Genomic DNA, 19387 nt, shown 5'->3' with positions numbered 1-19387 from the left:
TTATGTTTAAGCCACTTGATGTGGACACAAACTTTCTGTTTTTGAAGGTCAGAAGAATGGAAGAAAGTGAGTCGAAGGGAAAGAGAAAAGCTGGGGGTCACTGTTGATGATGATGGAGAATTCTGGTAAATGTTGACTAAGAAGCACATTTTGCTTTTGTTACATTCTTCATAATTTCTAAACAAAAGGGACCTTAGAAAGGATATTGGCAGGGCTGGCGCCTTCACTACCTTGGTACCTAGGACACCTCCACCACCTACTCTTCCTGCCTAGGCCGGTTCCTCCTATCCGAATGTTATTTTAAGGGGAACTGGTGGTCTTTCAGCTCCCCACCCCACCATTCACCTTTTAGACCTGGCAGGAGCTATTTATTTAGGCAGTGTATACACTGCTCATCTCTGGGACGTCCACCTCTCAGGGTTACCCGATGGTCGTTTGGTGATCCTATCCAGCCAAGAAGATGAATAGAGATGCCCTTGCATGTGTTTGGCTCTCTCCATTAAAGACTAAAGTAGTTGTTGGCTTCCCTGTCCCTATAACTCCCACAGACCAGAGTAGAGGGCCACGTGCACATACGTGGCTGCAGTAGGAGTTCAAGGTAAGAGTTCCGAGTTTCAGAGGTGGGATCGGGCTCTCACCAACTTTTTTGCCCAGAGGCTACCACAAACTTTAATTTGGCCCTAGGTTTAGACGCATTAATAAATGCAACTACCTCATTGTTCTGGGATTTTGTGGTTATTGAAGTTCATGGTATGTTATCTTCTGGAAATGTTAAAAGAGTGGAAAGCAAATATTGATTAAAACACGAAGTAGTGAAGTGAGGAGAGGATAAGGGAACAATGCCTGTTTGTGCTTACATAGGTCATATTAATTCTATGTTCGTACTGTGGTTGCAGTGTACCCCAGAGCCGGCCTTATGTTGGATGTGCCCTGTGCGGAAATCCCTATTGCTGCCCTCCACAAACCAAAAATTAACCACATATATAGACACACACATACTGGAACAAAAATACTGTACATACATAAAGGCAGATATTTAGACATACAGGCAAATGTGTATGCACACATTCTGGAATATAAACATACATAAAGGTAAATATAAAAGATATACAGACATATACACACATATAGATATATATATATACACACACATATAGATATATATACACACATATACAAATATATACACACACACACACACACACATATACACATATATACACACACACACACACACACACACACACACACACACACACACACACACACACACACATATACACATATACAGTGAAGGAAATAAGTATTTGATCCCTTGCTGATTTTGTAAGTTTGCCCACTGTCAAAGACATTAACAGTCTAGAATTTTTAGGCTAGGTTAATTTTACCAGTGAGAGATAGATTATATAAAAAAAAAAAAAAGAAAAGAAAATCACATAGTCAAAATTATATATATTTATTTGCATTGTGCACAGAGAAATAAGTATTTGATCCCCTACCAACCATTAAGAGTTCAGCCTCCTCCAGACCAGTTACACGCTCCAAATCAACTTGGTGCCTGCATTATAGACAACTCTTACATGGTCACCTGTATAAAAGACTCCTGTCCACAGACTCTTTGGCATTAACTCAACTCGCCGTGTTTGGAGGAAGAGAAATGCTGCCTATGACCCAAAGAACACCGTCCCCACTGTCAAGCATGGAGGTGGAAACATTATGTTTTGGGGGTGTTTCTCTGCTATGGGCACAGGACTACTTCACCGCATCAATGGGAGAATGGATGGAGCCATGTACCGTCAAATCCTGAATGACAACCTCCTTCCCTCCACCAGGACATTAAAAATGGCTCGTGGCTGGGTCTTCCAGCACGACAATGACCCAAAACATACAGCCAAGGCAACAAAGGAGTGGCTCATAAAGAAGCACATTAAGGTCATGGAGTGGCCTAGCCAGTCTCCAGACCTTAATCCCATCGAAAATTTATGGAGGGAGCTGAAGAGCCGAGTTGCCAAGCAACAGCCTCGAAATCTTAATGATTTACAGATGATCTGCAAAGAGGAGTGGGCCAAAATTCCATCTAACATGTGTGCAAACCTCATCATCAACTAAAAAAAACGTCTGACTGCTGTGCTTGCCAACAAGGGTTTTGCCACCAAGTATTAAGTCTTGTTTGCCAAAGGGATCAAATACTTATTTCTCTGTGCACAATGCAAATAAATATATATAATTTTGACAATGTGATTTTCTTTTTTTTTTTAAATTTTTATATAATCTATCTCTCACTGGTAAAATTAACCTAGCCTTAAAATTATAGACTGTTCATGTCTTTGACAGTGGGCAAACTTACAAAATCAGCAAGGGATCAAATACTTATTTCCTTCACTGTATATACACACACACACACACACACACATATATATATACACACATATATATATATATATACACACACCTATATACACACATATATACACACACACACACACACACACACACACACACACACACATACATATATGACACAGACAGGAACATATACAAATACATAAAAGGCACATATATACAAACGCAAAGACACATTCACATACAGACCCATATATACCCACACAGGCACATATATACACAGTGCAGATAATGTAGCAGATTTCACCTGCAGTCCTATGTACACACAGTTATCAGTTATAACTATACACACACACACATATATATATATATATATATATATCTATCATGCAGCGCACCTCCAAACTTTAAAAAGTTTGTTTCCATTAATTAATTCCCATGAATTGGTTAAAGTTTTATAGATTACCATATATGAAAATGTGGTGTTTCCCTTAAGGGGCAGCTTAGTATATAATGGACAGCATAGTATATAGTGGGCAGCATAGTACATAAGGGGCACCATAGTATATAGAGGGCAACATAGTATATAGAGGGCAGAATAGTATATAGGGACAGCTTAGTATATAGTGGAAAGCATAGTATATAGGGGCAGCATATTATATAAAGGGCAGCATAGTATATAGTGAGCAGCAAAGCATATAGGGGAAGCAAGGGGCACCATAGTATATAGGGGCAACATATTATATAAGGGGCAACATAGTATATAGGGGCAGCATAGTATATAAGGGACACCATAGTATATAGAGGCAGCATAGTATATAAGCGGTAGCATAGTATATATGGGGAAGCATAGTATATAGGGGCAGCATAGTATAAAGGGGCATCATAGTATATAAGGGGCAGCATAGTATAAAGGGGCATCATAGTATATAAGGGGCAGCATAGTATATAGGGGCAGCATAGTATATAGGGAGCAGCACAGATATCTTCAGTATTAAAGTAGAACAAATAAAATGAACACACACTTACAAAGTGACATATATATATATACATATATATATATATACACATGCAGACACATATATAGACACACACACACTGGAACATATACACATACACACACAGACATATAGACACACATAGACACTTACCATCTCTCCATGCTGACAGGATCACAGGTTTCTTGCAGTGCGGGTGTTAGGGATCTGCCAGGTACTACGTCTAGGTATACTCCTGGGATTAATCAATCCACACCTGAGGCCAGACCTGTTTGTCTGACACCATCTCCCACCAACCAGGGTGGCAGGCTCAGGAGTGGGAGAGCCTATCGCGGCCTGGTCAGTCGGAGTTAGCTCCGCCCCCTGTCCTTTATTACCTGCTGTGTTCTCCTCATCAGTGCTTGTAATTCTTTTGGATTCCTGGCCCCACTGCTGCTTGCTCCAGCCTGCTCCTGCCGTGCTTCTGCCTTGCTGCTGTTCTGCTTAACCTGCTTTGCTTTGCCTCCGGCTTGCTTCCTCCTCCGTGCTCACTTGGGTATACTCCACCTTATCCTGGTCCTGACTACTCATTCACCGCTCCGTTTCCTCGTGGCGTTCCGTGGGCTACTGCCCCTTCCCTTGCGTGTTCCCTGTTTGTTTTCCCGTGCACTTAGACAGCGTAGGGACCGCCGCCCAGTTGTACCCCGTCGCCTAGGGCGGGTCGTTGCAAGTAGGCAGGGACAGGGCGGTGGGTAGATTAGGGCTCACTTTCCCTTCACCTCCTTCCTGCCATTACATAATTACAAGCCCCTTACCTAGTCTACCATTTCCCCTACGCTGACGCTATCATGGACCCCCTTGAGACCCTGACCCAGCAGATGCAGGGCCTCTCCCTACAGGTCCAGGCCCTGGCCCAGAGGGTCAACCAGGGTGACGCTGCCGTAGTAGTTCCCCTCACCTTACCTCTAGAACCCGACCTCAAGTTACCTGACCGGTTCTCAGGGGACCGTAAGACGTTTCTCTCCTTCCGGGAGAGTTGCAGACTGTATTTCCGCCTTAAACCCCACTCCTCAGGTTCCGAGAACCAGCGGGTGGGTATCATCATATCCCGACTCCAGGAAGGGCCCCAAGAGTGGGCCTTCTCCTTGGCTCCTGACGCCCCTGAACTTTCCTCTGTTGATCGCTTTTTCTCTGCCCTCGGACTCATTTACGACGAGACTGACAGGACTGCTTTAGCCGAGAGTCAGCTGGTGACCTTACGTCAGGGTAGGAGACCGGTTGAGGAGTACTGTTCTGATTTTAGAAAGTGGTGCGTAGCTTCTCGGTGGAACGATCCGGCCCTAAGGTGCCAGTTTAGGTTAGGATTATCTGACGCCCTGAAGGATCTGCTTGTTAGCTACCCCTCTTCTGACTCCCTTGACCAGGTTATGGCCCTAGCAGTACGACTTGACCGACGTCTCAGGGAACGTCAGCTTGAACGCTTCAATGTGCTCCCCTCTGACTTTTCTGCGATCCCCCCCGAGGTCCCGTCTCCTCGCCCCTCCACGGAGGACTCGGAGGTACCTATGCAACTCGGGGCCTCCATGTCCCCTCGACAACGTAGGGAGTTTCGCAGAATGAAGGGTCTCTGCTTCTACTGTGGGGACGACAAGCATCTTCTGAACACCTGTCCCAGGCGCAAGAATAAAAAGCCGGAAAACTTCCGCGCCTAAGTGATCATCGGGGAGGTCACTTGGGCGCACAGGTATTTCCCGTTAATGTGAAACGCAATAAAATTTTGCTTCCCTTTCAGGTCTCGTTTGCTGGCCGGTCTGCCACGGGCAGCGCTTTCGTGGATTCTGGCTCATCTGCTAATATCATGTCTGTGGAATTTGCTATGTCTCTAAAAACGCCTTTTATTGATTTACCTTATCCTATCCCTGTAGTAGGTATCGACTCAACTCCCCTTGCTAATGGTTATTTTACTCAGCATACTCCTGTTTTTGAACTCTGTGTTGGCTCCATGCATTTGGAGCAGTGCTCTGTACTGGTGATGCAGGGATTATCGTCTGATCTGGTATTAGGTCTTCCCTGGTTGCAGTTGCATAATCCCACGTTTGATTGGAATACTGGGGAGCTTACCAAATGGGGTAGTGAATGTCTTATGTCATGTCTTTCTGTTAATTCTATTTCTCCCCGGGAGGAGGTAAACACGCTTCCTGAGTTTGTTCAGGACTTCGCCGATGTGTTTTCTAAGGAGGCCTCCGAGGTGTTGCCCCCCCATAGAGATTACGATTGCGCTATCGATTTGGTGCCTGGTGCCAAGCTTCCTAAGGGTAGGATATTTAATCTTTCATGTCCTGAACGTGAAGCTATGAGGGTGTATATCCAAGAATGCCTGGCCAAGGGTTTCATTCGCCCCTCGACTTCTCCTGTAGGTGCTGGCTTCTTCTTTGTGGGGAAGAAGGATGGTGGTCTTAGGCCGTGCATTGATTACCGTAACCTGAATAAGGTCACCGTAAGGAACCAGTACCCACTTCCTTTGATTCCGGATCTTTTTAATCAGGTTCAGGGAGCCCAATGGTTTTCTAAGTTCGATCTACGGGGGGCATATAACCTTATCCGCATCAGGGAGGGGGATGAGTGGAAAACTGCGTTCAACACACCCGAGGGTCATTTCGAATACCTGGTCATGCCCTTTGGGTTGTGTAATGCCCCTGCTGTCTTCCAGAATTTTATTAATGAAATCCTGAGAGATTACCTGGGTAATTTTCTTGTTGTGTACCTTGATGACATACTGGTGTTTTCCAAGGACTGGTCCTCCCACGTGGAGCATGTCAGGAAGGTGCTCCAGGTCCTTCGGGAGAATAATCTGTTTGCTAAAACTGAAAAATGTGTCTTTGGGGTACAGGAGATACCATTTTTAGGGCAAATCCTCACTCCTCATGAATTCCGCATGGACCCTGCCAAGGTTCAGGCTGTGGCGGAATGGGTCCAACCTGCCTCCCTTAAGGCGTTACAGTGTTTTTTAGGGTTCGCCAACTATTACAGGAGATTTATTGCCAACTTCTCGGTCGTCGCTAAGCCTCTTACGGACCTTACTCGCAAGGGTGCTGATGTCCTCCATTGGCCCCCTGAGGCCGTCCAGGCCTTTGAGACCCTCAAGAAGTGCTTTATCTCGGCCCCCGTGCTGATTCAGCCCAACCAAGAGGAGCCATTTATTGTGGAGGTTGACGCATCCGAGGTGGGAGTGGGGGCCGTCTTGTCCCAGGGTACCAGCTCCCTCACCCATCTCCGCCCCTGTGCTTACTTCTCTAGGAAGTTTTCGCCCACGGAGAGTAACTATGATATTGGCAACCGCAAACTCTTAGCCATTAAATGGGCTTTTGAAGAGTGGCGGCACTTCCTGGAGGGGGCCAGACACCAGGTAACGGTCCTTACGGATCACAAGAATCTGGTTTTCCTAGAATCGGCCCGGAGGCTTAATCCTAGACAAGCTCGGTGGGCACTATTCTTTACCAGATTTAATTTCTTGGTTACCTATAGGGCTGGGTCCAAGAATATTAAGGCTGATGCCCTGTCACGTAGTTTCATGGCCAATCCTCCTTCCGAGAAAAATCCTGCTTGTATTTTACCCCCTGGTATAATCATTTCTGCCACGGATTCTGATTTAGCTTCTGATATCGCGGCTGATCAGGGTGCAGCTCCCGGGAACGTCCCTGGGGACAAACTGTTTGTTCCCCTGCAATACCGGCTAAGGGTACTCAGGGAAAACCATGACTCCGCTCTATCTGGTCATCCTGGCATCTTGGGCACCAAACACCTCATTACCAGAAACTATTGGTGGCCTGGGTTGCCTAAAGACGTTAGGGCTTACGTCGCCGCTTGTGAGGTTTGCGCTAGGTCCAAAACCCCTAGGTCCCGACCTGCGGGCCTACTACGTTCCTTGCCCATTTCCCAGAGACCTTGGACCCATATCTCCATGGATTTTATCACCGATTTGCCTCCATCTCAGGGCAAGTCGGTGGTGTGGGTGGTAGTAGACCGCTTCAGCAAGATGTGCCACTTTGTGCCCCTTAAGAAGCTACCTAACGCCAAGACGTTAGCTTCTTTGTTTGTGAAACACATCCTGCGTCTCCATGGGGCCCCAGTCAATATCGTTTCTGACAGAGGGGTACAATTTGTTTCCTTATTTTGGAGAGCCTTTTGTAAAAAATTGGAGATTGATCTGTCCTTCTCCTCCGCCTTCCATCCCGAAACTAATGGCCAAACGGAGAGGACTAACCAGTCCCTGGAACAATATTTAAGGTGTTTCATCTCTGACTGTCAATTCGATTGGGTCTCATTCCTTCCCCTTGCTGAATTTTCCCTGAATAACCGGGTCAGTAACTCGTCAGGGGTCTCCACGTTTTTCTGTAATTTCGGGTTTAACCCAAGGTTCTCCTCCGTTTCCCCTGGTTGTTCCAATAATCCTGAGGTAGAGGATGTTCATCGGGAACTGTGCACTGTCTGGGCCCAGGTTCAGAAGAACCTAGAGGCGTCCCAGAGCGCACAAAAGATTCAGGCGGATAGTAGACGTCTGCTAACCCCCGGTTTGTCGTCGGGGATTTGGTCTGGTTGTCGTCCAGGAACTTGCGCCTTAAGGTCCCGTCCAGGAAGTTTGCTCCCCGATTTATTGGGCCTTATAAGATCATTGAAGTCCTCAACCCTGTATCCTTCCGTCTGGAGCTGCCCCCATCCTTTCGCATACATGACGTCTTCCATGCCTCCCTCCTTAAACGCTGCTCCCCGTCCTGGTCCCCCTCGAGGAAACCTCCTGTTCCCGTTCTCACCCCTGAGGGGGTGGAATTCGAGGTGGCCAAGATTATGGACAGTAGGATGGTCCATGGCTCCCTCCAGTACCTGGTCCATTGGAGAGGGTACGGACCAGAGGAGAGGACTTGGGTACCTGCCCGTGATGTTCACGCTGGGGTATTGATCAGGAGGTTACAACTTCTCTTCCCTACTAAACCGGGTCCTCTTAGTAAGGGTCCGGTGGCCCCTCATAAAAGGGGGAGTACTGTTAGGGATCTGCCAGGTACTACGTCTAGGTATACTCCTGGGATTAATCAATCCACACCTGAGGCCAGACCTGTTCGTCTGACACCATCTCCCACCAACCAGGGTGGCAGGCTCAGGAGTGGGAGAGCCTATCGCGGCCTGGTCAGTCGGAGTTAGCTCCGCCCCCTGTCCTTTATTACCTGCTGTGTTCTCCTCATCAGTGCTTGTAATTCTTTTGGATTCCTGGCCCCACTGCTGCTTGCTCCAGCCTGCTCCTGCCGTGCTTCTGCCTTGCTGCTGTTCTGCTTAACCTGCTTTGCTTTGCCTCCGGCTTGCTTCCTCCTCCGTGCTCACTTGGGTATACTCCACCTTATCCTGGTCCTGACTACTCATTCACCGCTCCGTTTCCTCGTGGCGTTCCGTGGGCTACTGCCCCTTCCCTTGCGTGTTCCCTGTTTGTTTTCCCGTGCACTTAGACAGCGTAGGGACCGCCGCCCAGTTGTACCCCGTCGCCTAGGGCGGGTCGTTGCAAGTAGGCAGGGACAGGGCGGTGGGTAGATTAGGGCTCACTTTCCCTTCACCTCCTTCCTGCCATTACAGCGGGCTGTGGTCAGAGCTCCCTTTTCTCTGCTCTTGTTTACTCCGGTGTGTAACTAAAAGCAGAGGCAGAGACCAGTGGCGCCCCCTACATGCTGGAAGGGTGCAGCGCCCTGTGCACTCGCACAGGTCGCACACCCTTAAGGCCGGCTCTGGTGACATGCAAGTCCTTCTCATTGAATTAGAATATCATCAAAAAGTTTATTTATTTTAGTAATTCAATTCAAAAAGTGAAATTCATATATTCTATAGATTCATTACACACACAGATTGATATATTTCCAGCATTTTTTTCTTTTAATGTTGATGATTATGTTAACAGTTAATGAAAACCCAAAATTTAGTCTCTCAGAATATTGGGTAAAAGTTGCAGATTGTCGTCTCATGGTGTGACACTCTAATCAGCGAATCAACACAAAACACCTGCAAATGTTTCCTAAGCCTTTACAAGGACTCAGTGTCCAAAGTCCTGTTTTCAGATGAAAGTAAATTTTGCATTTCATTGGGAAATCTCGGTCCCAGAGTCTGGAAGAACAGTGGAGAGGTGTCAATCCAAGTTGCTTGCGGTCCGGTGTGAAGTTTCCACAGTCAGTGATGGTTTGGGGGCCGTGTCATCTGCTGGTGTTGGTCCACTTTGTTATATCAAGTCTGGAGCCAGCGCAGCCGTCTACCAGGACATTTCCCAGCACTTCATGCTTCCCTCTGCTGACAAGCTTTATGGAGATGCTGATTTCATTTTCCAGCAGGAATTGGCATCTGCCCACACTGCCAAAAGTACCAATACCTGGTGTAATAACCACAGTATCACTGCGCCTGATTGGCCGGCAAACTCGTCTGACCTAAACCCCATAGAGAATCTATAGGATATTGTCAAGAGGAAGATGAGAGACACCAGACCCAACAATGCAGACGAGCTGAAGACCAATATCAAAGCAACCTGGGCTTCCATAACACCTCAGCAGTGCCAGAGGCTGATCACCTCCATGTCACGCCGCATTGATCACACCTCAGCAGTGCCACAGGCTGATCGCCTCCATGCCACGCCGCATTGATAACACCTCAGCAGTGCCACAGGCTGATCGCCTCCATGCCACGCCGCATTGATAACACCTCAGCAGTGCCACAGGCTGATCACCTCCATGACACACCGCATTGATGCAGTAATTCGGAGCCCCGGGCAAGTATTGAGGGCAGATACTGGACATACTTTTCAGTAGGACAACATTTCGGTATTAAAAATCATTTTTGAAATTGGGCTTATATAATATTCCTTTTTTCTGAGACACTAAATTTGGGTTTTTCATTAACTGTTCCCATAATCATCAACATTAAAAGAAAAAAAAATGCTGGAAATAGATCGCTCTGTGTGTAATGAATCTATAGAATATATGAGAGACACTTTTTGAATTGAATTACTGAAATAAATGAACATTTTGATGATTTTCTAATTCATTGAGAAGGACTAGTGTGTCATACAGTGGCATACGTTGTCTAGTGACTCCGCACAGTATTCATTATTTTGCAGGAAGCCTTCCTAGCGCATTCGCCGAACATACACTGCGAACGCAATGTGCACTCAGCCTAACTCACTTACTCTTTACTAGGATGAGTTGGGATGACTTCTGCTCTCACTTCACTGATGTCACTCTCTGCCGACGAGTCAACACTCACCTTCTGAGCACTCAAAAGACATGGAAAGAAAAATCAGTATTCTCAACTTGGAAGCAGCATGCGGATCCCCTAAAGGATAGGAGTGGTGGCTGTCCAAATAACAAGTCAACCTATCTACACAACCCACAGGTATAAAAACAAGGCGTAATTGAAGGAAACTAGACTTTAGCTATGAATCCCAATGAGAGCCTGAAATCCATGGCCTATGGGACAACCTCAACATGCGCAGCCTGACAACTGCAGAGAAATGTAATATAATATGCTAATAATATACAGAAATGAATGCTCTAAATAAATCTCTTGTCTGCTGCAGTTCTGCTTTGATGTGACGTTAGACCAGGACAATGTTCTCATCTCTCTCGAGCAGGAAGACCGAAGAACCCAACGGACTGCAGGGGGCGGCGAAAATCTTCCCATTGGATTCTTTGTCTTTAAGGTGAAATTACTAAATATTCTTGTGCTCTTTCTTACTTCGCTTGTCTTTTTCTTTAATTTGGCATTAAAGGGGTTCTCTGCTTTGGACAATCTCTACTTATTTTCGAGGGTCCCTTGAAAATAAGTTGATCACAAAGAGCTTTCCTTCTGGGACCCCCCAGCGATCAGCCTGGCAGTAAGTGCTCAGTTTTTCAACAGCACCACCACAGGAGAAAGTTAGCATTACACAGTGACCATTTATATCAATAGGTTGTCAAATAAGTTGTGTAATTCAGGACAAGACAGGTCCTCCAGAGCGGGAGAAGCTTTTGTAACCTCTCTCCACTCTGGCCAAGAGTTGAGGACTTTAAAGAGAAGACCCCCCCCCCCTCCTCTATTAACTAAGAATACCCAAGTAGGGTAAATAAAAATGTATTTCCTAAACTAAACAACTAATTTTTACGTCGGTCACTAAAGGGCGTTATTCCCATGCAATAGCCTTTTTACGGCGCTGCATCGGAATAAATAAACAGAGCAGGGAGCTGTTAAATCTCCCTGCTCCCAGCTGCAAGAGGTAGCTGAGGGCTGGGGGCGTCCCTGCTCGAACGTGTGAGATCGATATTAGTATCGATCTCACCCGTTTAACCCCTCAGATGCGGCGCTCAATAGCGAGCGCCCCATCTGAGTGGTTTTGGAGAGAGGGAGGGAGCTCCCTCTCATCCCACCGACACCCGGCGATAAGATCGCCGAGTGTCTGTTTCATCCGATGGCATCCGGGGGCCTAATAAAGGCTCCCAGGTCTGCCTGTAGTGAATGCCTGCTAGATTATACCTCCAAAATGGTACCGATAAAAACAACAAGTCGTCCCGCAAAAAAAAAGCCCTCATACAATTGCATCGCCAAAAAAATCAAAAAGTTATGGCTCTTCAAATAAGGAGACACAAAAACAAATAATTTTGAAAAGTGTAAAAGTAGTAAAACATACAAAAACTATACATATTTGGTATCGTTGCAATCGTAACAACCCACTGAATAAAGTTATTGTGTTATTTATACCACACGGTAAGGGGCGTAAATTTAGGACGCAAAAAAGTGTGGCGAAATTGCTGTTTTTTTTCTATTGCCCCCCCAAAAAAAACAAAAAAACGTATAAATGAATACAATAAATTCTATGTAAATACTAAAATCTATGTACCCCAAAATGGTGCTATTAAAAATTACAACTTGTCCCGCAAAAAACAAGACCTTATACAGCGATGTCGACACAAAAATAAAAAAGTTATAGCTCTTTGAATGAGACGATGGAAAAACGTAAAAAATGGCTTGGTCATTAAGGTCTAAAATAGGCCGGTCATTAAAGGGTTAACTGTTCCTTCTTTTGTCAGGTGGAGATGAATCGCAAGTACCGTCTACATTGCACGCCCACTAAAGTCACTTCTTCAACTTATATAAACTCCCGCAGTGTGTTGGTTCATACTGAGCTGTTAAAAGGGCGCTATGTCGTCTTACCGACTACTTTCCATCCAGGGCAGACTGGCTCCTTCCTCTTGCGAGTGTATACAGACCGTGCAAGCCACCTCAGGTACACAATTTTAAAGTCAGCAAATTTTTTACAATTTTAAAATTGGATCCCATTGTAGTGCCCATCTTGGCAAAAACCACCTCTGCTGAGTGTCATCCTAAATGCCCAGGCCTAGAGGCATTTTTTATTTGTGCCATATAATAAGCAGACTATCCCCACACTAAGGACACATGGGGTCTACAAAGTAGTGCTATCAGAGTATTTACCACTGTGTCGTCCATGACTGGATAATGAATATACCACTGGGTGGCAATGGACTAAGCATCTTATATATCATTTGGTCACTATTGAGTGGTCATTGTTTATCCCACCAGCCACCAGGGACTATATACCACTTGGTAACATTGGATTCTAGAGGCTAAGCACACCACATAATGCTTTGTCACCATGGGACCAGGGAGTGTAGATGCCATTGACTTCTAGACATTGGTCATAAAAGAAAAAACTTGGGCAAATTTTTGAAAACTACTGATGAATTTCTGCTCACAGGGAACTGACACAAGATATTCCAAAGTCATCCTGTATGTCCTTCCTGGTGGGTACTCCACGAGTGGTCACCTCAATCACATTGCATGCTGCATCAGGATTATCAGTGCCCGGAAGTGGTAGAGGTACAGTAATATTTATATAGTAAAAATGTTTCGCGTTTTTGGAAGGTTCTGACCAATATACTTTCTTCTAGATCCTGCTGTCTATGCCACAGTTCACTGTGAGGGGAAAAAAGTGACCTCAAGAACAGTCAAGGGCCAGAACCCGGAGTTTGACCTGAAGGCAGTATTCTACCGCAAACATGAGAAACGACCTGTCATTGTACAGGTTGGTATATTTTTTGTTTTTGTCCAATTTACACTGAATAATGAGGCATTGAAAATTTGTCACAGAAAACTATGGTCTAGATGGGGGGTAGTCTTCTCAAAGATGTGGTGAGTGGTTTCACTGTATTCAACTGGACATCAGAAGGAGATAAGGTCAACTTTATATTTAGTGTCCATTTAAAGGGGTTGTCCAGGCACGGACAACTGATGACCCCCACCAATCATATACTGATGATCTATCCGATGGATAGGTCATCAGTTGTCTGTGCCTGTAGTAAATAGTTGGTGATCAGCTCTTCTTACATATATTGTCAGTTCCGTTTCCCCAAATGTATTTATTGATTCTGGATTTCATATCCTAGATGGACTAGTGGGAAGGTGGTTGAAAGTACAGAGGCGTAGCAAAGCTTTCTTTCAACAAGGACAAAATATCTTTAAAAACCATTGCCAAGACAAAGTGGCTTTTTGGTGCTTCTCCTGGAACCCACAATCCAGGGTTCATGCCTCACCAGTCCCCCTTACCTAAGCCCCTGACAAGTGGACCAATAAGGGAAGCTCCATTTTTATTTTACTTAAAAGCCCTCCCTCCAAAGTGTTACCTCCCTTGGGCCAGATGTTTACAACAGAGTAGAAGGTACCGTAAAGACTACCTACATGCCATGACATCACCCATCGAGGACAAAAGGTAGAGCAGAGAACCTGAACTGGGCGCCATAATATGCACAGGGTCTGCCTCTTATGTACATATCCTCTTGAGGACTACTAGACTAGGAAAATTTTTATCAATTTCAGCATCTATTGAACTTTCGAATACTGCATTTTTTTCAGGTTTGGCTGTCTCGCTGGACCAGGGACACTCTACTGGGTAATGTGTCCATTCCATGTGCCGTTGGAGAGTCCAACCAAACCTCCGTCTTGAGACTTCAGAGGAAAGATGTGATATCTGCCGGATACATCATGGTTGAGACGTCAAGCAGCTCAGACCTGACTGCACTCTGACTCTTTCCACTCTTTCATGTCTTATTCTCATTTCTTTATCTTTACACCTACTTTCTCTCTATAGCTTTGTCTTCATCGCCCCCTCTTTCCTGTTCTACAGTATTGTGTCTCAGCACTTCCTCTCCAGTTCTCAGTACCTCTCGTCTACGGTGTCTGAAGATGAGGAGACTGCTCCTTATAGTCCTTCACTTTCTTGGTGGAGCATGTTTAGGTAAGTGATAGATAGAAGATTGTGACTTTTTTAAATTATTTTTATCATCTTTTTATCAGTTGAGTAGTAGAAGATCAATTAATGTACCTAATGATATAACTTATGGTGGTCATACCTGGAAACCACTCAATGTTCCACTAATGGTGCAATAGGGGTTCAATCCGTTCATATATATATATGAGGAAACAGCAGTCATATAGCCATAGGGGGTTCAGCAGTTGCACCCATGCCTCTAGTGTCTGAGGAGATCTTGATCTCATATGAGGAGAGCAGTACTAAAAATGGCACATGATGGTTGGGAAGTGGAGTGGGAATGATAGTAAACATTTTTCATTGGGGTCAAACAAAGCTTAAAGCTACGTCTCCAATAGGAAGGATCGCACAAGTCTGGAAAACTCATGCCTTCATAGCTCCTCATACAAAGCCATTTTCTTAGACCAAGCTTCCACATATTGCAATGTCTGAAATGGATATTACCGTCCTTCTATTGCTACTCAAAGCCCCCATTAGCATCAAAAATGCCCCCCCACTCAGCCAAAGTGCATCACTAGTGTAAGACACTGTCCCCACTGAGCCGGCCACAGCTCGCCTTTTCCAGACACAATGCCCCTTGATTGTCAGTACTCAGCAGCAAAAAATAAATACCTTACCCTATTCCCTTTGCATCTTGGTCCTTCCCTCCTCCTCCTGTGAATAGTCTTTCCGTGGCCTCTTACATGTAAGGGTAGGCAGGGTCGGTTTTATGCAAAGTGTGGCCCTGGGCAAAGCTATAAGTGGGGCCTCAAATGCTGAATTACTATATCAGTAATGCAGTCAATTCAGAAGGCGATGTGCAGAGAACCGCATTGCTTATTTCTAGCGCGCCCAGGAGTGTTGTAAGCCCAAATCATATGTCCCCCTCTCACACAAAATATGATCTATATACATATACAATTATTATATCCTACCACTATACCAGATTAAATATTACCTGCATACTGTTACTGAACAGAACTCACTATTATAAGACCAATATTACCAATAATAACACAAAAAAGGTTCAAATAATACCGCCACACCATAACCACACAGTGACTGAATAATACCCCCATACTGTTACTGAATAATACCCCCATACTGTTACTGAATAATACCGCCACACCATAACCACATAGTGGCTGAATAATACCCCCATACTGTTACTGCATAATACCGCCACACCATAACCACAGTGACTGAATAATACCCCCATACTGTTACTGAATAATACCACCACACCATAACCACATAGTGACTGAATAATACCCCCATACTGTTACTGAATAATACCTCCACACCATGACCACATGGTAACTGAATAATACCCCCATACTGTTACTGAATAAAACAGCCACACCATAACCACATAGTGACTGAATAATACCCCAATACTGTTACTGAATAATACCGCCACACCATAACCACATAGTGACTGAATAATACCCCCATACTGTTACTGAATAATACCCCCATACTGTTACTGAATAATACCTCCACAGCATAACCACATAGTGACTGAATAATACCCCCATACAGTTACTGAATAATAATGCCACACCATAACCACATAGTGACTGAATAATACCCCCATACAGTTACTAAATAAAAAGCTCTGCAGACCATATAAGTGATTACAGCACATTTATATCCAGTGACTCACAGGTGATGTTTTCTCTTATTAGAGTTGTTCACTTTCTCTTTATTTCTCCATCCGGCCCAGACCACAGTGACGACTTATTCCAGCCACGACTCATCTCTTCAAAATTTGACACACAAACAATGTTGGTTTCTCGCTTTTCCAGCACCCTCCACACCTATACCCAATCCTATAAACAAACTCATAATGCACAGTGCCCCAGATGGTAATAATGATATCTCAGTGCTCAACACAATAAAAATACCCCCTCAGTAACCATGCCCCCTTTGTGCCCCCTGTAGATAGTGCCACAGTGCCAATGTAGATAGCACCACAGTGTCCCCTGTAGATAGTGCCACACACAGCCCCCTGTAGATAGTGCCACACACAGCCCCCTGTAGTATGTGAAACACAGCCCCCTTGTACATAGTGCCAAATAACCCCCTTGTAGATAATGCCACACAACACCCTATGTAGATAGTAATACACCGCCCCACAAAGAGAAATTGCCCAGTTTTTCCCCCTAACACCGGCCCTCAGAGTAGGTTAACAACATTTTTCCGCTCTCTCTCTGGTGCATACACTACTATAATACTGCCCCCTATTTACGAGAATATAACTACTATAATACTGCCCCCTATATACAAGAATATAACTACTATAATACTGCCCCTATGTACAAGAGTATAACTACTATAATACTGCTCCTATGTACAAGAATATAACTACTATAATACTGCCCCTATGTACAAGAATATGACTACCATAATACTGCCCCTATATACAAGAATATAACAAATATAATATTGCCTCCTATATACAAGAATATAACTACTATAATACTGCCTCCTATATACAAGAATATAACTACTATAATACTGCTCGCTATATACAAGAATATAACTACTATAATACTGTCCCCTATATACAAGAATATAACTACTATAATACTGCCCCCTATGTACAAGAATATAACTACTATAATACTGCCCCCTATATACAAAATATAACTACTATAATACTGCTCCCTATGTACAAGAATATAACTACTATAATACTGCCCCCTATATACAATAATATAACTACTATAATGCTGCCCCTATGTACAAGAATATAACTACTAAAATACTGCCCTTATGTATAAGTATATAACTACTATAATACTGCTCCTATGTACAAGAATATAACTACTATAATACTGCCCCTATATACAAGAATATAACTACTATAGTATTGCCCCTATATACAAGAATATAACTACTATAATACTGCCCCTATATACAAGACTATAACTACTATAATACTGCTCCTATGTACAAGAATATAACTACTATAATACTGCCCTCTATATACAAGAATATAACTACTATAATACTGCCCCCTATGTACAAGAATATAATGACTATAATACTGCCCCTATGTATAAAAATATAACTACTATATTACTGCCCCCTATATACAAGAATATAACTACTAAATACTGCCCCCTATATACTAGAATATAACTACTATAACACTGCCTCCTATATACAAGAATATAATTACTATAATACTGCTCCTATATACAAGAATATAACTGCTATAATACTGCTCCTATGTTCAAGAATATAACTACTATAATACTCACCCCTATATATAAGAATATAACTACTATAATACTTCTCCTATGTACAAGAATATAACTACTATAATACTGCCCCTATATATAAGAATATATCTATTATAATACTGCCCCCTATATACAATAATATAACTACTATAATACTGCTCCTATATACAAGAATATAACTACTATAATACTGCCTCCTATGTACAAGAATATAACTACTATAATACTGCCCCTATATATAAGAATATATCTACTATAATACTGCCCCCTATATACAATAATATAACTACTATAATACTGCTCCTATATACAAGAATATAACTACTATAATACTGCCCCCTATATACAAGTATATAACTACTATAATACTGCCACTATATACAAGAATATCACTACTATAATACTGCTCCCTATATACAAGAATATAACTGCTATAATACTGTCTCCTATGTACAAGAATATAACTACTATAATACTGCTCCTATATACAAGAATATAACTACTATAATACTGCTACTATATACAAGAATATCACTACTATAATACTTCTCCCTATATACAAGAATATAACTGCTATAATACTGCCTCCTATATACAAGAATATAAGTAGTATAATACTGCTCCCTATATACAAGAATATAACGACTATAATACTGCTCCTATATACAAGAATATAACTACTATAATACTTTCCCCTATATACAAGAATATAACTACTATAATACTGCTCCTATATACAAGAATATTACTAATATAATAATACCCCCTATATACAAGAATATAACTACTATAATACTGCCACCTATATACAAGAATATAACTACTATAATAATGCTCCCTATATACAAGAATATAACGACTATAATACTGCTCCTATATACAAAAATATAACTACTATAATACTTCCCCCTATGTACAAGAATATAACTACTATAATACTGCTCCTATATACAAGAATATAACTACAATAATACTTCCCCCTATATACAAGAATATAACCACTATAATACTGCCACCTATATACAAGAATATAACTACTATAATACTGCCCCCTATATACAAGAATATAACTACTATAATACTGCTCCCTATATACAAGAATATAACTACTATAATACTGCTCCTATATACAAGACTATAACTACTATAATACTTCCCCCTATATACAAGAATATAACTACTATAATACTGCTCCTATATACAAGAATATAACTACTATAATACTGCCCCCTATGTACAAGAATATAACTACTATAATACTGCTCCTATATACAAGAATATAACTACTATAATACTACCCTCTATATACAATAATATAACTACTATAATACTGCTCCTATATACAAGAATATAACTACTATAATACTGCCCCCTATGTACAAGAATATAACTACTATAATACTGCTCCTATATACAAGAATATAACTACTATAATACTACCCTCTATATACAATAATATAACTACTATAATACTGCTCCTATATACAAGAATATAA

General features: G+C 42.9%; 1 protein-coding gene across 4 annotated transcripts in view; it reads left to right on the top strand.

Moving 5' to 3' along the window:
• The window catches only part of LOC142750249 (calpain-5-like), a 58222-nt gene that overhangs the window by 13007 nt on the left and 25828 nt on the right, over positions 1 to 19387 (top strand). For all 4 annotated transcript variants that reach the window (XM_075859195.1, XM_075859196.1, XM_075859197.1 and 1 more), the window contains 7 exons: positions 48 to 125; positions 10541 to 10736; positions 10921 to 11043; positions 12407 to 12603; positions 13093 to 13214; positions 13286 to 13419; positions 14247 to 14628. In XM_075859195.1, coding sequence (XP_075715310.1) covers positions 48 to 125; positions 10541 to 10736; positions 10921 to 11043; positions 12407 to 12603; positions 13093 to 13214; positions 13286 to 13419; positions 14247 to 14417 — 1021 coding nt within the window. In that variant the 3' untranslated portion in view covers positions 14418 to 14628. The remainder of the gene's footprint in view (positions 1 to 47; positions 126 to 10540; positions 10737 to 10920; positions 11044 to 12406; positions 12604 to 13092; positions 13215 to 13285; positions 13420 to 14246; positions 14629 to 19387) is intronic.

Source organism: Rhinoderma darwinii, chromosome 3 (assembly GCF_050947455.1).
Source record: "Rhinoderma darwinii isolate aRhiDar2 chromosome 3, aRhiDar2.hap1, whole genome shotgun sequence".
In the NCBI taxonomy this organism is placed as follows: domain Eukaryota; kingdom Metazoa; phylum Chordata; class Amphibia; order Anura; family Rhinodermatidae; genus Rhinoderma; species Rhinoderma darwinii.
The sequence above is the reverse complement of the archived record's forward strand: the minus strand, read 5'-3'. Positions and strand labels throughout refer to the sequence as shown.